At 43.1% G+C, this 15486-nt stretch overlaps 1 protein-coding gene across 1 annotated transcript in view; it reads right to left on the bottom strand.

Annotated features, from left to right (window-relative positions):
• Positions 1–6211, bottom strand: part of TIPARP (TCDD inducible poly(ADP-ribose) polymerase) — a 31528-nt gene extending 25317 nt beyond the window's left edge. Inside the window, exons 1-2 of the mRNA XM_090051803.1 lie at positions 6017–6211; positions 4405–5402 (exon numbers count right to left, since the gene is read on the bottom strand). Of these exons, the coding sequence (XP_089907929.1) occupies positions 4405–5342 (938 nt within the window). The 5' untranslated portion in view covers positions 5343–5402; positions 6017–6211. The remainder of the gene's footprint in view (positions 1–4404; positions 5403–6016) is intronic.
• Positions 6212–15486: the final 9275 nt, after the last annotated feature.

Here is a 15486-nt window from a genome sequence, read left to right as displayed (position 1 = left end):
ACCGAATAGCTACCGTGTCAGAATGACTTGGAATGCGACAACATGGAGAGAAGCGTGCGATGGAACGGAGGGCTGGAAATCCCCCGGCACACAAGGAGGGGCTGGAATGGTCACGCAAGTGAAGGCTGTGGTTGGCTGAACATTACTGGGCTGTTTTAGGCAGACTCTAATGCCATAGGTAATGATAAATTTAGTTTTGAAAAGCTGATTAGCACAGTGCCTTTGAACTTTCCTTATTTTCTGCAGCAAACAGATGCATGATTTGAACATTACTGGGGGTGGGGAGGGGAAAAGAGTAAAGAAAAGAAAACCTGGCTTAACTCCACTGCCAAATATTTTCCCTTACTGAAGGGTATCTTAAAATAAAAATCAGTCTGGGCACTCTCACGCTCGAAAGCGGTACTTGGCATTGTTCTCTCAATACAGAGCCCAAGTCTGGACATCCTCCAGGGCCTTTCCTAACATGCAGGAGGAAAACTGAGTGCTTGTGTGTTTTTCTACCTGCTGACATTCATATCCCCTACTACTTTTGTAACAGTGTGCATGTGCGAAGCCAGGCAGCCCCTCCCACCCCAATTTAAGAGAGCAAAAAGAGACTGCTTCTTCATGACATTTCCATTGGAACCCAAAGAACAGTAACCAATTGTATGAGGTATCCTTGTTACAATGAACTAATTAAGAAAAAGACTCACATTTCCCATTTTAAAGATCATATTCTCTTGGGTAAAATAAATATGCATTTGGTTGTTGGATAACACAGACAATACTGATAAGGAAAGATTTCTATCAATAGCTCTCTGAAGAATACATTTAATGCAGATCTGTTTCCTAACTCAACCAACAGCCCCAAACTGTGGACTTTCTTAAATCTCTGCCCAGTGAAGAAGATATGGATACAGAGTGTAATGTGTTCATGTTATAAACTTTTTTCAAAACCAGGGGAAACGAACAACTGCCGCTCACTGGTTACTAGTGAGGCTGACTTCTGCTTGGCCTTTCTTGGACATGCAAACTGCTGAACAGACATTTCCTTGTATGCAGTCTGCATAGACAGGCCCATAAAGCTAGTATGACCACAAGAGATTAACAGCTTTAGTCAAATAATGTGGTAACCATGTGAACCATGAGCTGCTCTAGCTTGTTTGCTAGCCTGTCAGCAAGGTTCAACGTGCCGCTATCTGCATCTTGTTGCCAGGAAACACAACATCATCTTGGAATACAAGGAAAGCCAAGGTGCAGTGACCACAAGTAAACTCCACGAAAACTCAGACAGACCCCAAAGAATCCATACTCTAAGGTTCAGGGTCCCCCTACCCCCGACATGAGAAGATACCGCTTGTTAGAGAGCTTCCTCCTACTTGAAGAGACCCTTGCATCTTTTGTTCCCCCCCCCCGTAATATGAAAATTTGAACATCATTTGCAGGATATCAGAATCACTGCTTGAAGGCACAACTTTTGGCCTTGAATAAGTTCCATCTCTAGGTTCCCGCTGATACTCATCTTCTAAGAAGGACCTCATAAGGGACAGAATTTCCTTAGTCAAAATTCCACAATATTATACCATAAATCTTTTAATAGAAAGGAAACTGACACTTGTGAATTACCAATATTCATTACATCTTGCTCTGGCCTGTGGCTGCAAAGTATTGGCCGAGGCCGAGAGCCTCACTAAAGGCAACTGAAATAAATGAGATGAGTAAGGACCACAAGACTAGGAGCTTGGTGAGGAAGTCTAACCATTAGAAAGGACTGTTCCTTCAACTCACTTATAGCCACAGTATACTACTCCATTCTTATCCGAAAGCAAAGTGACAAGCACTTTGGTAGACTGGTTCAAAACTGACCCAGTTGTGTGTTTTCAGAAATCTGTCTTCGTACTTCAGGGACACAGTTTCTCACCGGCAACAGAACATCCAGTATAGTCCTGACCCACCATTCCTGGTTTTCCCAGGATCATACTGTCTGTCTTGTTTTACTCATGGTAACAGAACACTACGTGTTTGACAATAATCCTGATAAGTTTCTTCCTGACCAGTTCTGACAGAAACTTGATGTACCAAGAAGTCAAAACACTCACCAGACTGGAAATCTGCATCATAAGTGTAAAACTATTCTGCCAGTTTTACAAATCAGGAGGTGGGAGGATTAAAGCAATTATGAAGGTTTGTTTTTTTTTTAAATATGTAATTAAATTGCCCAACATCGTGATTTAGAACAGTCAGCTCATAAGGACTTTTGAAAGTCCATATGACAAAAAAAGGGAGGAGATAAAACATAAAAAAGTAACTTTGAGGCTAACTGCAGAGAGCTCAGACCAACTACTTAGAAATAAAAGGAAAGCTAGTCTATGTACATTTTCGCTACTTTAGTTTCAGTCTTCAAAGCCTCTTGGAAACTAAAAACTAAGTCACTGAACAAAAGGAATGAATGAGAGTCATAACAGTTTAAAATTTAAGACACAGTGAACTCCACCTACCTGCCAATTACAGGCTTTTGTTCTGCTTAATTCAATAAGGGATCTAAAAATTTCCTAAAAGATGAAAACGACTAAAAAAGAGACACAGTTCCATTTTAAATATAGGGTATGAACCACCTAGGCTCTGTCATTAACTTCAAGGGTATTCTCAACAGGATGGTAAAACATGGCTGGCACAGTGCTTAGCATTTTAGAGCCTAAATAATCCAATACACAAACTCAAGGAAATACTCCACTGGACTTCAGGTGAGCACTGGATTGACCTCTGATGCCTAAGATGTAGACAGTTTTGTGATTGCAAGTGAAATGCTTCTGGCCCTGAAACATTAAGGAAAAAGGGACACTGATCTTCAGGGCTGGAAAAAGCAACCCACAGACTGGGATGCAGAAAGACAAAGATAAAAAGTTGGCTCTGCAAGACATTCACTCCCTAGAATTAGTGGAATCTCATGGAATGTGGCAGGGCATAAGAGCCCTACACATCCCACCTGAGAGCAATAAGAAGCGATCTGAAAAACTGCAATGTGAAACGGATTTCTTCTAGTGGGTCTCCAAACACATGGCACTTTGAGTTCTCCATTTGCCTCCCACCTCAAAAGAAGGATGCTGTATTTACAGCCTCAGTCCTATAATCCAGTAGAAAGATTCATGAAGTATAATCATATACTCATGGTATTACAATGGAGAGGTGTCCCTTGCTTTTACACAGGCAAGGACGTGATATCATTGATCATTTCCACACCTCACCACAATGAGATTATCCTCAAAGTCTGATCCTACGCTACAGAAGGCAAAGGGAGCTTCTCCTTCAACTCCCATGGGAGCAGAATCAAGCCTAAAGTGAGAACTGAACCTGGGACATCTTTATTCTCTTATCTATTAGCAGAAAACAGTGCACACAGGGAACTAGGGCTTTTGACATGTAGGAAGTTATTCTGAAGTGAAACTGCCAAAGCTGACAAAGAGCACTCCTGAGAAGGTTTGAATGAATAACACCACTCACATTTCAAACCACGAAAATATTCTGCATAGTCTTCACCAAGCAATGTGGCAATCACTTAAATTTTAATAGGTGCCTAGAAGGAAGTAATGCAAAATGCACTAGGAATGTATCTGGGTGAAGTGACTAGTTCTGATCATAAACAAGTTGTAAGAGAAAGGCTGAAGAGCAAGTAGTGAAGAACATGCCTCAATGTTTATTTCTTCATCAGGTCTGTAAAATAAAAAGATTGGCATTCACTATTAAAATATATATTTGTTCCTCTATAAAAAGAGAGAAACCTTCCAGAAGTAAACCCATGAGTTTCGGGTCTTACTGAGTCTGCAAATAAGCAGACAAGAAAAAATGTGCTTAGTCAGTGCTAACCAATTAAAACAAGTCTTGCCATTTGTTTCAGTGGGTGCTCCTATTGACCTTATTGGACCATGGACCTCAGGAAGTGTATGAAATATTCCTATTCATGTCTGCTGGGTGTTTCTGTCAAGAAGATCAAGATTGTCAGACTTGGGAGAACTTGCACATGATCAAGTCCCAAGGACTGAGTGTGGGATTATAGGTAAACTCATGGATATAGGAAAAAGAAAGAGAGCATTCCCTCCTTACCCCTCAAATAAGCTGTTCTCATTTACTGTTAAATATCATTTAGACAGCACCGATGATATATTATGTCAAAGATCAGAATAGTGTCGGTTCTTATAAACATACAACATGGAACACCAATGAAGGGATTTCAATTCTGAAGTGGCTAAATAAAGCGTAGACTACAGACAATATTAATGAGGGCTTCAGAAAATGCTAGCATGCTTTAGAAAACTTTGTTTTAAGTTTTTCCCCCCAAATGTACAGAATGCAGCATTTGGTTCAAGTTTCCCTTAGCTGCTGTTTAAATGCCTTTAGCTCTGTGAATGAATAAGTGGAATTACCTACCCATACTTCACTTTGATCCTGTCATTGTCTGGGTTGCAGTAGAGTCTTTCCAGATGCTCCTGGGAGTCATTGGTCACACTCTGCCAAGTCTGTGAAGCAGTCCTCCTGACCTGCCAGTGGTAGGGCAACACAGTGTGATGTTTGGGACAGTCACTGCCATAAACACAAGTGCCTTGCAGAAAATCCACACAGATTCCAATCTCATCCTCCTGATGGGTATGGTATTGCAGCTGGTTCAAGAGCTCAAATACAAGATCGAGAGATGCCTCTTCGCTTTTGTCCTGGAATATCCCAGCACTGAATTTATCATCTGGGTTCAAACTGTACTGCATGAGGCAGTTGTTCTCCTGGAATAAGCCAGATGAATAGCCTTCTAGCATCTTGTCTAGGAACACCGGGCAGGCTGCAGCATCACTTGAGGCCGTGAGCAAGGGGTGATCCTGGAATGATTCGTTAGTGGATTCGGCAGCAGTTCCAGGAGTGGTTTCTGAAGGGAAGCTCTGATCCCCAGCCTGAGCCTCCTGCTCAGGGTGCCCAGAAGGCGGATGAGCCTCTGGCATCTGTCTCTGCACATGAGGAACTGCTGGCATCAGCACTGCCACATTGCTGTCCGGCTGGGAGCAGGAGGCATTAAGTCCTAAAGCTTTTTTCCCCGCAGTTTCACATAAATTACTATGACCTCCACCCTGGCCTCTGGGCACAAAAACCCCATCCAAGGTCCCAGCTCCCAGCACGCTGGCAAAGATTGGCCGCAAAGCCATTAAAGTTTGCGTGTCCAGCCTCTTCTGTGCTTGCTGCTTCTTCTTAAAGCAAGGTTTAACTGGAGGGATCTTCTCAGAGAGCCTCACTTGGGGAGGGAAGTCTTCTGAAGGGGGGCCCTTCATCGTTGGGCACGGGGCCTGCTGAACAACACAAGCTGGCTCTGGCATGGCGTCCATCAGGCAGACACTGCTCTCTCCGAACCACTTTCAAAGTCCCAGGGGCGCACAACAACCAACCTAGGACAGACAGGAAAACAAGACAGTTAAGCTATGAGCAATTAGAGACTAACACAAACAAGATCACCCCTGGAGAGGATTTCAAGCTGGCAACAGCAAACCGCTCCTCCTCCTCCTCCTGTGTCTGTGGGTAGCCCCCAGGCACATGCAGCTAACTCCGACTAATTAATCCCAAACACACAGCTTGCCTCCCTCTCCCACGCAGGTCTCGGAGAGGCTCCCACGCACGCACACAGTCCCCGAGGAGCGGGGCTGCACCAGCCCCGGCCCCGGCCGCCCGCCTGCAATGTCACATTCCCACCGCAGCCTTCATCCGCGCCCCGGTTCCTCCCCACGCGCGGGCCGCCCCGACTCAGGCGCCCGCGACGCTGGGTCACCGCTGCGTGACACGGCCCCGCCCGGCGGCGCTGCCCGGGCACGCGGGGCAGCCGCGGGAGCCCGAGTCTCCGTCCCCGTGCCCGTCCCGCGGCGGCTGCTCTGCCCGGCGGGCTCCTGTCGAAGCGGGAAGGTCCCCCGCGGCCGCCCCAGGGTCCGGCTGAGGGGCGCCGCTCTCTCCCGCCCTGCCCCCCAGGACAGCCGCGGTCCCGCGCGCCTGGAGCGGGGGGCGGCGTTACCTGGGGGCGGCCCCGCGCTAGACGCGCGGGCAGCCGGCGTGGGCTCCTGCTCCGTGCATCGCCAACCCTGCCCGGTCCCCGCTGCCTCTGGCCCAGCACCGCCCGGCTGCTGCTTTTAAACCTCGCTTCCTGGAGGCGCTGCCCCGGCGCGGGCGGGCGGAGCCAGCGGGCGGCTGCAGCCGAGTGGCGGCGCCGAGCCCCGGGAACGCCCCCGCCCCGCCCCCGTCCGGCAGGCACAGCTGGGCCCCGGCCCCGGCGCACCGCGCCCCCCGGCCACCCTCGGCTCCCCGCCTGCCGTGGGCGGGGCGAGCCGGGGCCCGGGACACTGCTCGGGAGACGTGTGCGTGTGTGCATGTGTACGTGTGCGTGCGTCTGCGCACGTGTGTGTCTGTGTGCGTGCGTGCGCGCGCCCACATGCCGAGCGGGGGTAGGTTTCCCGGGAGCCCGGGCCTGCTGCCGCCGCGGTGCCGTGGGCAGGGGAGGGCGCAGCGCCGTTACTGCCACCGCTGGCCCCGGCTGAGTCCACGGGAAGATTCCCGCGTGCTTGCAAGGCGCCAGGAGCTGATCCCGCCAGGTGCCTGCCCAGGGCCCACCGAAGCCCACGGGGTGGGGTGGGGGCAGTTACCTGCCTGCACCTCGCTAGGGACGGGGCCTAAGCCCTTACCTAGGTAATGTCTGTAAAGTGCTTGGAAAATGAAAGTTACGTTACTCTAGTACAGAGTCAACCTGGCCTTTTTCCCTGCATTTTTTAAAGAGTGGTCACAACTGGGATATTTTACTCATGGCTCCATAAAGAATGTGCTTTTAATTTTGCTCTTCTGCATCAGCCGTTACTACGCGGTCATCATTGTTTCTGCAGTTTGTGTGCAGGCCAGAGTATGACAGGGCGGTTCAGCCTGCTGGTGCCATTGGTTGCAATGTTTCTATGGTGAGTCACAGACCCATTTGATAAGTGAGTTTCAGCAGACCGCCTGGCTACGTGTCCATCGATTTCAAATGACTGGAGAACACGATTCCCTTTACCTGGGGTAATTAACACCATCAGATAAAGTGAATTATCAAAAGGAAAGTAATAAAATAGGAGCTAATGTCCACCCAGCAGGCAGTGAGTGGCAATGTGGAAGACAACGCCACATCCTCAGTTCAGACAGACCTAATGACACAGTCAATTTATTTTTTTAAATAACCACCTTTCTGAAATAGTGATTGAAATATATCTTGTTCTAAAATAATAGAACTTGGAACAGCTTGTGAGATGCAAATAAATATTACCTAGGGTTTGTCTCCACACACAAGCATCCCTCCCACCAAATTCAGGGGGATGTAAATGAGGGAAAAATGCAACTCAAAACAACTCTCTATGCACAGACATATAATTCAGAAGATACACCATAGCATGCCACAAGATCACAGAGCAATTTTTGAAGCTACACCACACACACACATAAACCATGACTGCCACAAATATATGATCTCATTTCTAAATATATGTTTCAGTCTTCAGTGGAAGAAAGTGAACTTTAATTAATTCTTTCAAATAGTAAACTGCATTGGAGTGTGTGCAGTAATTTACTGTGCGGCCATCCAAGTAATGGAATAGTCAGTAGATGCACTTTCTTTTTACAGTGAAGTCTGGGGGGAAGCTTCTTTGCTTTACCCTCAGATGTTCACATTTTCAAAAACAAGTAAGTGGTCAAGCTCCAACAAGCTTTCTAATGATAAAAACAGAACTTGCCTTTGCATCTGGATACTTACTATGATGCCTATAATTTGTGGAGACAGTGTGATACAGCAAGGCTGATTTTATCACCCTTAGGACCAATATTCCACTCATTCAATATTGTGCAGGGAATAAAAAATGAGTACAACTTGGAAAGATATTACAGAAGGGGAAGCAATGGATGTGACTGCGTGCAATTGCATATGATGCATGTTCTCTTTTCCCTTTTAACCTCTTATAGGAGTTATGAAATGCAGTAGAATAATGCAATAGGTGGATCAGATGTGTTATTATATTGGGTGCAAACAGGACAAGAAATCCATGCTTGGAAAGACCCTGGGCAAACACGCTCATAGTCGAAATGTAACGTTGGCAGGATGCAGTGTGATGAACCGCAGATGTGTTAATGTTGGAGGAAAGGTAGTTGAACAGCAGGAAAGAGATTGGTAAGCCAAGGAGGTGTCAAGGAGACTGGGTCCAGGAGGTCCACAGAAACCTACCAGGAATAGACAAAGAATTTTAAAAAGGTTTTGTGTGCTAGAAATGACAAGATACGTCTGTGTGGAAACTCTGGCTAGTTCTGACCCATTTCTAGAACTCCGAAGAAAGTGTTGTCATGAGAAATCTAAGGGATAAAACGGAGCAAGAGGGGTTCGTTTGAGGTTTGCTAGGAATTTGCTAGTGTGAGCTGATCTGCTGGAGCCATTCATCATGAGACAGCTAGCATTTTCCTCACCAGCCCAGGTGTAAGCCCAGATCAAATGCTCGTAAATGTAATTATTGTGTGGTGTGAGTATAGTTGCTAATAACTGTATTATAACATTGCTACCCAATGTATAGTTAGTATTCTGTGTATTTTTGAGCGTTTGTTTAAAGTAACTGTACAGTTGTTTTTGGCCTTTGGATTTAATAAAGTCATTCTAGCTGAATTACAGACTAGGTCATTTGAATGAATTCAATACCTGAATCCCAAATACACACAACTGGGGCTCCATAGACCTAGGCGTGTTGAATCAGAGATATATATGAGCCAAGAACAATTGCACTGCAGTAGATTACCATCCTAACTCAAGGTATTGCTGGATATTTCAGCAGAAAAGCTTGCTGCTAGAATCAGTATTATGTCTTTTCGGGGGCTTTTTCCCCAGACTAGGAGGTAAGTAAGATATGTAGATACTGTGATATAGGCAGGGCCAAAAGACTTCCATAAGACCCTTTTAGTCATGGATACCTTAAAATCACTCTTTCCCATCAATACTTTCCACAGCGGGTTTGGATCTACCTGCGTGTATCCTGTTTGTGTTCCCAGGACCCACATAAGTAGTAGGCTACCCTCCTGTCTTCTATATGTATTTATAGACCCTTTGCTTTCATGTGCATGCAGCAGAACAAGATAGGAGAGGAGATACCCAGTTACCTTTTTCCTTCTGTTGCTTTGCTGAAAATGTTCTAGAAACTATGAAGAAAAAGTGACCTTTAGGGGCTACCCACTTGTAGTAAAAAGAACATGGTGATACAACTGAGCTGTCAGTCTGCTATCGAGTCATGTGGAAAAAATGTAAGTAGTCAGAAATAGATGTCCCCTAAAAAGTTAAGCCAGGGGCAAATACTCTTTCAGGGGTGATGTGTAGCAGGGTACCACTAATGAGCCTTAGGGCAGAACTGTAGGGAGGGACTGCAACATGCACATTTTTCTAAAACCGTTGATGTCTGTGATCACTCAGTTCCCCCATTGCATCACACATCATTCAGATGTCCCCCCACATACCAACAGACAGCTACAAAAACATTTATTTCCAAACATGCTGAGGTGCAAGTCTTTTTTCCTGATAGCAAGTTAACTTTGAATGTTATTAAAATCAATTTCTGTAGTAATTTAGAGCCAGGTTAAGTTTATAGGAGTTGTCTTTTGTTATTAATACCTTGGTTTCGCCGTCCCCTACCACACTTCTTCAGACCACGCATCTTTACAGGATCACAGAGCCATTTCTGAGGTTACCACATACAGAGACACCAACCCTGACTGCAGTGAAGGTCTGATTTTTATTTCCAAATATGTGTTTCCAATCCTTTATAGACATCTGCAGACTGTCAGTTGATATGTTTGTACTGTGTATCAAATGCTGAACAGGAGGCTTTAGATTCAGCATAAAACTTGGAGGCAGGCTTCACAGTAGTTTATTATACTTTTTGGAATCTGGGCCATGAAAGCATGGGCCACTGCATTTAAATAATTTTTTTTTACTGGGTTCCTAGTAACTAGGAAAACAAGCTGGTTAAGTGAAAAGTACTTCTCCCCCTTTAAGATACCTTCCCCAGCTGCATTATCTAGATCAGTAATCTGCCTGAAACCTTGTGTGTTTACATTTTCATTTTTTCAAATATGGAACAGGTGAACTTTGAAACTGCTGAAAAGAAAAGGCTCTGAATAATTCAGGCGTTGTGTGGAGCGTATCTCTGTATGGCACCTGAGCCAGTCCCTTCAGATAAAAAGTGATGCAAGGTCAGAATGCAAACCAGTCTGTACAGTAAAACTACCTTCTCCTTGTGTAATTAGTGTCATCATGAGAGAAACACCTTTGTTATTTTTAGAGCTTAGCCACTAGAAACAACAGCTGTGCAACTGAAACCCAAACTAAGAAAACAAACATTATGTTTAAAGTTAAAGAAAAGTAGTCTTGGGGTTATTTATAATAAAACTTTGTACTGAGCACATCTGAGAATCTCAACAGGCCTCACAATCCTTTTTGTGAAGAATTTCAGGATTACTGTCCCTGCTCCACATTTTACAGAATGAAAATTTACACACACAGTTTTAGAGACTTGCCTGAGTTTACACAACTCAATAGAATTCCCCTCGGCTTTAGCAGGAAAGGAATCCCGCCCCCCCACCAAAAAAAAAAAAAAATCATGTACCATTTAATTGAAATACCATACTTTGCAGTTATATAGTGATTTTTCATTACAAGGTCTCCAGGTGCTTTAATGATATTTACTAATTTTTTATTATTGTAAAACACCTTGAAATATATAGACACAAAATTATATTTAAGATCTACATATCAATAATACTAGAGGCTGAATTGTCTGCTTTATATTCTTAACAACAAGAAAATGAGACTCGCTGAAGGTCAAATAGAAAGTCAATTACAATAGAAACAGAATATACGTGTCTTAACTCTAGTTGTGTGAGAGGGTAGGACGTAATGATTTGGGGGATTCTTTAGGGTTAGCAATTTCCTATGAATACAGAGGCCTGGACTTGATGGCTCAGAAGGTTCCTTCCAGTACTATGCCCCTAATCTAATACCCTACTGATTATACCAGACTATCGGTAAATTGTTGTAAAGGTTTCTGTAGAATTATACATGTCTCTGCTGTAAAGCCACTCATATGAAAAGGTGACATAAAGCAAGAAAAGAATGAATGAACTTCCTGGTTTTCTTAATAAAACCACTCCATATCTAATTACCATTCATTTGCAGTAGGAAGTATACAGCACAAAGCCATACTTTATGCTACACCTCTTTTCAGCTTTGACAGCCTTTTATAAATGGGTAATGATCTTTTTATAAGCATGTGGAAAAACTCTGAAAAAAACAAGATGCAAAATCATTGAACAGAAATCAAGCTAAATACTCCATCTATATGAACCAGTATTTATTAATAAACTCTTATTCAAAGCAATCAAGTAGATGGCACTTTCCCAGGCCTCTGCTCAGTGGCAAATACTGATATTGACCTCAACAATAATGTGAGAGCCCAAGCCTTGCTCTGCCATGGACATGTGCCAGCAAGTCAGATTACACAAGTCCTCGGAGAAAATGAATGTTAATGAATGACACTTTAAAAAAGTTAACAACTGGAAAATGAAACTCTCAGCTATCTCACTTCATAACATCTTTGAAAGTTTGCTACATATTTATGTGGACTTTGTATAATTCAATTGGATCCATTTTAGTACAAAATGTTTCATAGGCTGCATTTTTTATGTAAAGACTCCCACTTCTTTCTAAATTTTTCTATAAATCAATAAAACGTGGGGAATCTCTGTCTCTCTCCAATTCCAGGTGTCTCTTTCCACTTGCTTTCTTTATCCTAATCTCACTAATTACAGCCTGCAGCCGTTTTATGCTTTACATTTTTGTTTCTCCAAGGTCAGAACAAGTAACTGGAATGTTTACTTGGGGAAATGGAAACACAAAACAGGAAGGTTAGTTTTGGCTGTGATGAAAAGCTGCTGAAGGAAGACTCAGGCAAAGTTTGTAAAATAGATTCAGCCCAGTAGCTTTGCTATGGCGCCACCTAGTAGGTCATACCTTAATCTTCTCTGCACTGATCATTTTTACAAATTTCCCAACTATTTCTTTAGAGCTGGCATAACAAACTGGCAAGATCAAAACAGAATGAGGTGGGATTTTTGAAAGCTCTCAGCAAAGGCCTACGTTGCTTGAAAATTTCCTAACGCGTTTCTTTGGGAAGAGAGGTAAGCTAACATTGAGCGCTTGTGAAAATGTCACCCTTATTAAAATACATATAGTCAATAAATAAAAATTACAGTAATTACAGGACATCTTGTGCTATCACAAATCTCACATAGCTCAGCAGGCATGTAGATCTAATTAATAAGTATTGCCTTATTTGGGAAGGCAGCACTGCTGTAGAATAGTAGTTTTGGCCCTATGGGCCAGCTGAATGGCATGGGGCTAGTCAATGGGCCAGATCAGACTCTGGGGCCCCAATTTGTCCCAGCATATCAGGATCAGGCCCCAGGGCTCTGCATGACCCCCACCCAGGCCTGTGTCACTCCGCACACCTGATTTAGCACACAGGGCCATAACTGGGGGGGAGCCTCACAAGCTGGATGACACAGCACCAGGGTCCCGATCTGGCCCATGGGCCAGGGATTGAGTACTTCTGCTCTATAGCACCAATGGCTTTAATCTGTACTACTATTCAGTGATACCTATGAGCAAATGTACAATCAGTCAGGCCTCTTATTTGTTTCCATCAGTGCCAGGTATTTGGTTTTCCTGGGTAAAAGGAAAAGCTGGATAGTTTTAAACTAAGGATTCAGGCAAATTGTTTCCGCAGCTGAAAAATAAATTTGATTGATTTTCTGAGTACAGTCCAAGCCTGATTTTCTTCTCTTTATATTGGTATAAACCAAGAGCAACCCCAGTGTGGGGAACATATATATACATACATACATACATATATATATATATTCAGATTACATATATTAAAATATAATCTATATATAAGACTTGCACTAACCTGTTCGTAGGAACACTGCCCTTGTTGGAATGTAGCCAGATCAAAACCGCCTTGTCACTTATGACTCATGAATATCACATCTCCACTGGTGAGTAAACCTCATGTTAACAAGTGACCCAGTTATACATTTCTCTTCATTAACTAAGATCCTGAATGTTTGGTGAAACTGTTCTATCAGCCACTGAAAATATGTGCACACAAACATTTTGGTTTTGGTTCCTCTTTTCTGGTTTCCTCATATGCAGTATTTCTATTTCCAGGGTATGTGTCCAGTGATGCAGTAATTTGTGCAAAGGAACATGGAACTAAAGATTCAACAGTCTCAGTCCTGAAAGGTGCTTTACTGACAATTGTTTTTGCAGATGAAATTAACTGATCTTTGCAAGTATATACAATCTGTTTCTGTTGTGACGACAGAGTTTTTGGTAGAATGAACAACTGCTCCAAACACTGAAGGAAAACTCCTTATAAAATTAATGCTGGTTTCATATTATAATAAATAACAAAAAGACATGGAAAACAATGTCCATCAGTTGTATCCCAAATTCCTCAGCTTTTAGGAAGAAATCTTTCTAGGTAACATTTTTGTTGTTGCAATTGTATCTTCTAATATTGCACTAGTCAGGAAGACAAGCCAATGTTCTTTTTCCATTATAGTTCTACAAAATTTGGGGGATACAGTAGACATTGGTTATCTTTAAAAAGCAGTTTAAGCTTGCACCAAATTCAACTGCTTTTTTTTTTGAATCATGGCAATTGAATTTCTTCAGCTCTTGCAAGAATGAATCAAGAAAACATAGGTTTGATATGCTTCAGAACTCAAGCCATGTGAGCCACGTGAGCAGTTAGGATCTTTAAATAAAGTGCATTTCACTCACCAAAAGGAGGATAGTTAGGCACTTACCTATACCACAAAAACTGCAAAAATGTATCTAAATCAGTGCAGAAACATGATAGATAACATGCCCCATCTTAGAACACCCACACAAAGGGGCAGTCAGTGTGGCAGAGGTGATATCTTTTATTAGATCAACTAGGATAGTTGCATTATTGGATCAACTAGGATAGCTGCAAAGGTTTAATAAAAGATATTGCCTCTACCACAACAACTGCTTTTGCTTAGATCAACACAGCTACAAATGTTACCCTTCACACAAAGGGGCTGCACTAGGTTAGTTCCAATATGATGTAAGAAGTGCTCTCCTTTGTAGAAAAACACCTTAGTTTAAGTGTTCCTTTATCAATTTAGCTGAGAGAAGGGGGATGGAGATTTACAGTATTTCAGCTGCTTTACAGTAGCCAGCCGTGAAAACTGAAAGCTAACGTGTCAGTTTATTCCTCAGTGAAAGAAGAGAAGACACTCCTAAACCAATTTAAATAGCTATAGAAACTGATTTACTCAGAGCTGTGCTACTTGTATATAAACAACATGACTTTTTTTAAATAGATGAATAACATGGCAAGAATTACTCTGTGGATGACAACCTTGTTTCCATTTCCATTTCTAGAGCCTGGGGCCTACTTAAATTAACAGAGGCAAGAATATTCCTTATAGTTAACTTAAGATTTAAGTCAAACAACAATGCGTAAAAAACACTTATTGGAATTTTAAAAACTACCCTGAGTAGGTGATTAGCTGTCTTAAAAAATAAGTCAGTTATAATCAGAGATCCTATGAATTCTAAAGGGGCCATCTGGAAGATAACACCCCGGCAGTATCTTGTATCTGCTAACACTTTGTTGCTATACCAAATATTTAACAGAGTTGGCGAGTGAGAGGCCCATTCTGCAAAGGAATTTGCCTAAGCTGACTTCCATGAGGAGTCTCACCAAAGTCTATGGAAGGCAGGAAGCTCTACTTGCACGCGCTCACTCAGATCAGAGCTGACAACGTTAATAAGAAGGTTGCAATCCTCTTAGGCCACTGACAGATGTGAAAAAAAAAAGAAACCAAAAAACCCCAGCACTTTACCAAAAAAAGAAATTCATCAGTTTGACCTGGCTTGCCCAACATCTATATAAATTGTGCACTTTAGCGGGGTCTTTTGGCACTTTTATCTAATAGCTGGTTGAATCAGCTATTAATCAGCTATTAGATAAAAGTGGCAAAAGGCCCCACTGAAGTGCATGGTGGGCGAGCTAGTTCAAACTGACATGATGCCTCTTCTGGGGCACGTATGTAAGCAGCCTTAGTACCTTATTGCAAAAGTATTCTGTTGCATTGATTTCAGTGGAACTGCTTGTGGTCTAAAGGACCATTCAATGCAAGTATGGGTATCACCGATTAACTCTGCCTCCTGAGAGCTGACAATAACCAACGGCATTTTGTGCAGACATCCCAGGGCATCCATGGTGTTAGGCATTACCACATACAATAGCAGGGATGGTATCTGTTAGAGCAGTCTGACAGGGCTAATGCGCTTTCAGGGTTCGGGTGTGCTTCCTGAGATCTGGAAGCGTATTGGATACCTGA

Source organism: Crocodylus siamensis, chromosome 6 (genome assembly GCF_052110815.1).
Source record: "Crocodylus siamensis isolate JL-2025a chromosome 6, ASM5211081v1, whole genome shotgun sequence".
NCBI classification, from domain to species: Eukaryota; Metazoa; Chordata; order Crocodylia; family Crocodylidae; genus Crocodylus; species Crocodylus siamensis.
This window is presented reverse-complemented; position numbering and strand designations above follow the sequence as displayed.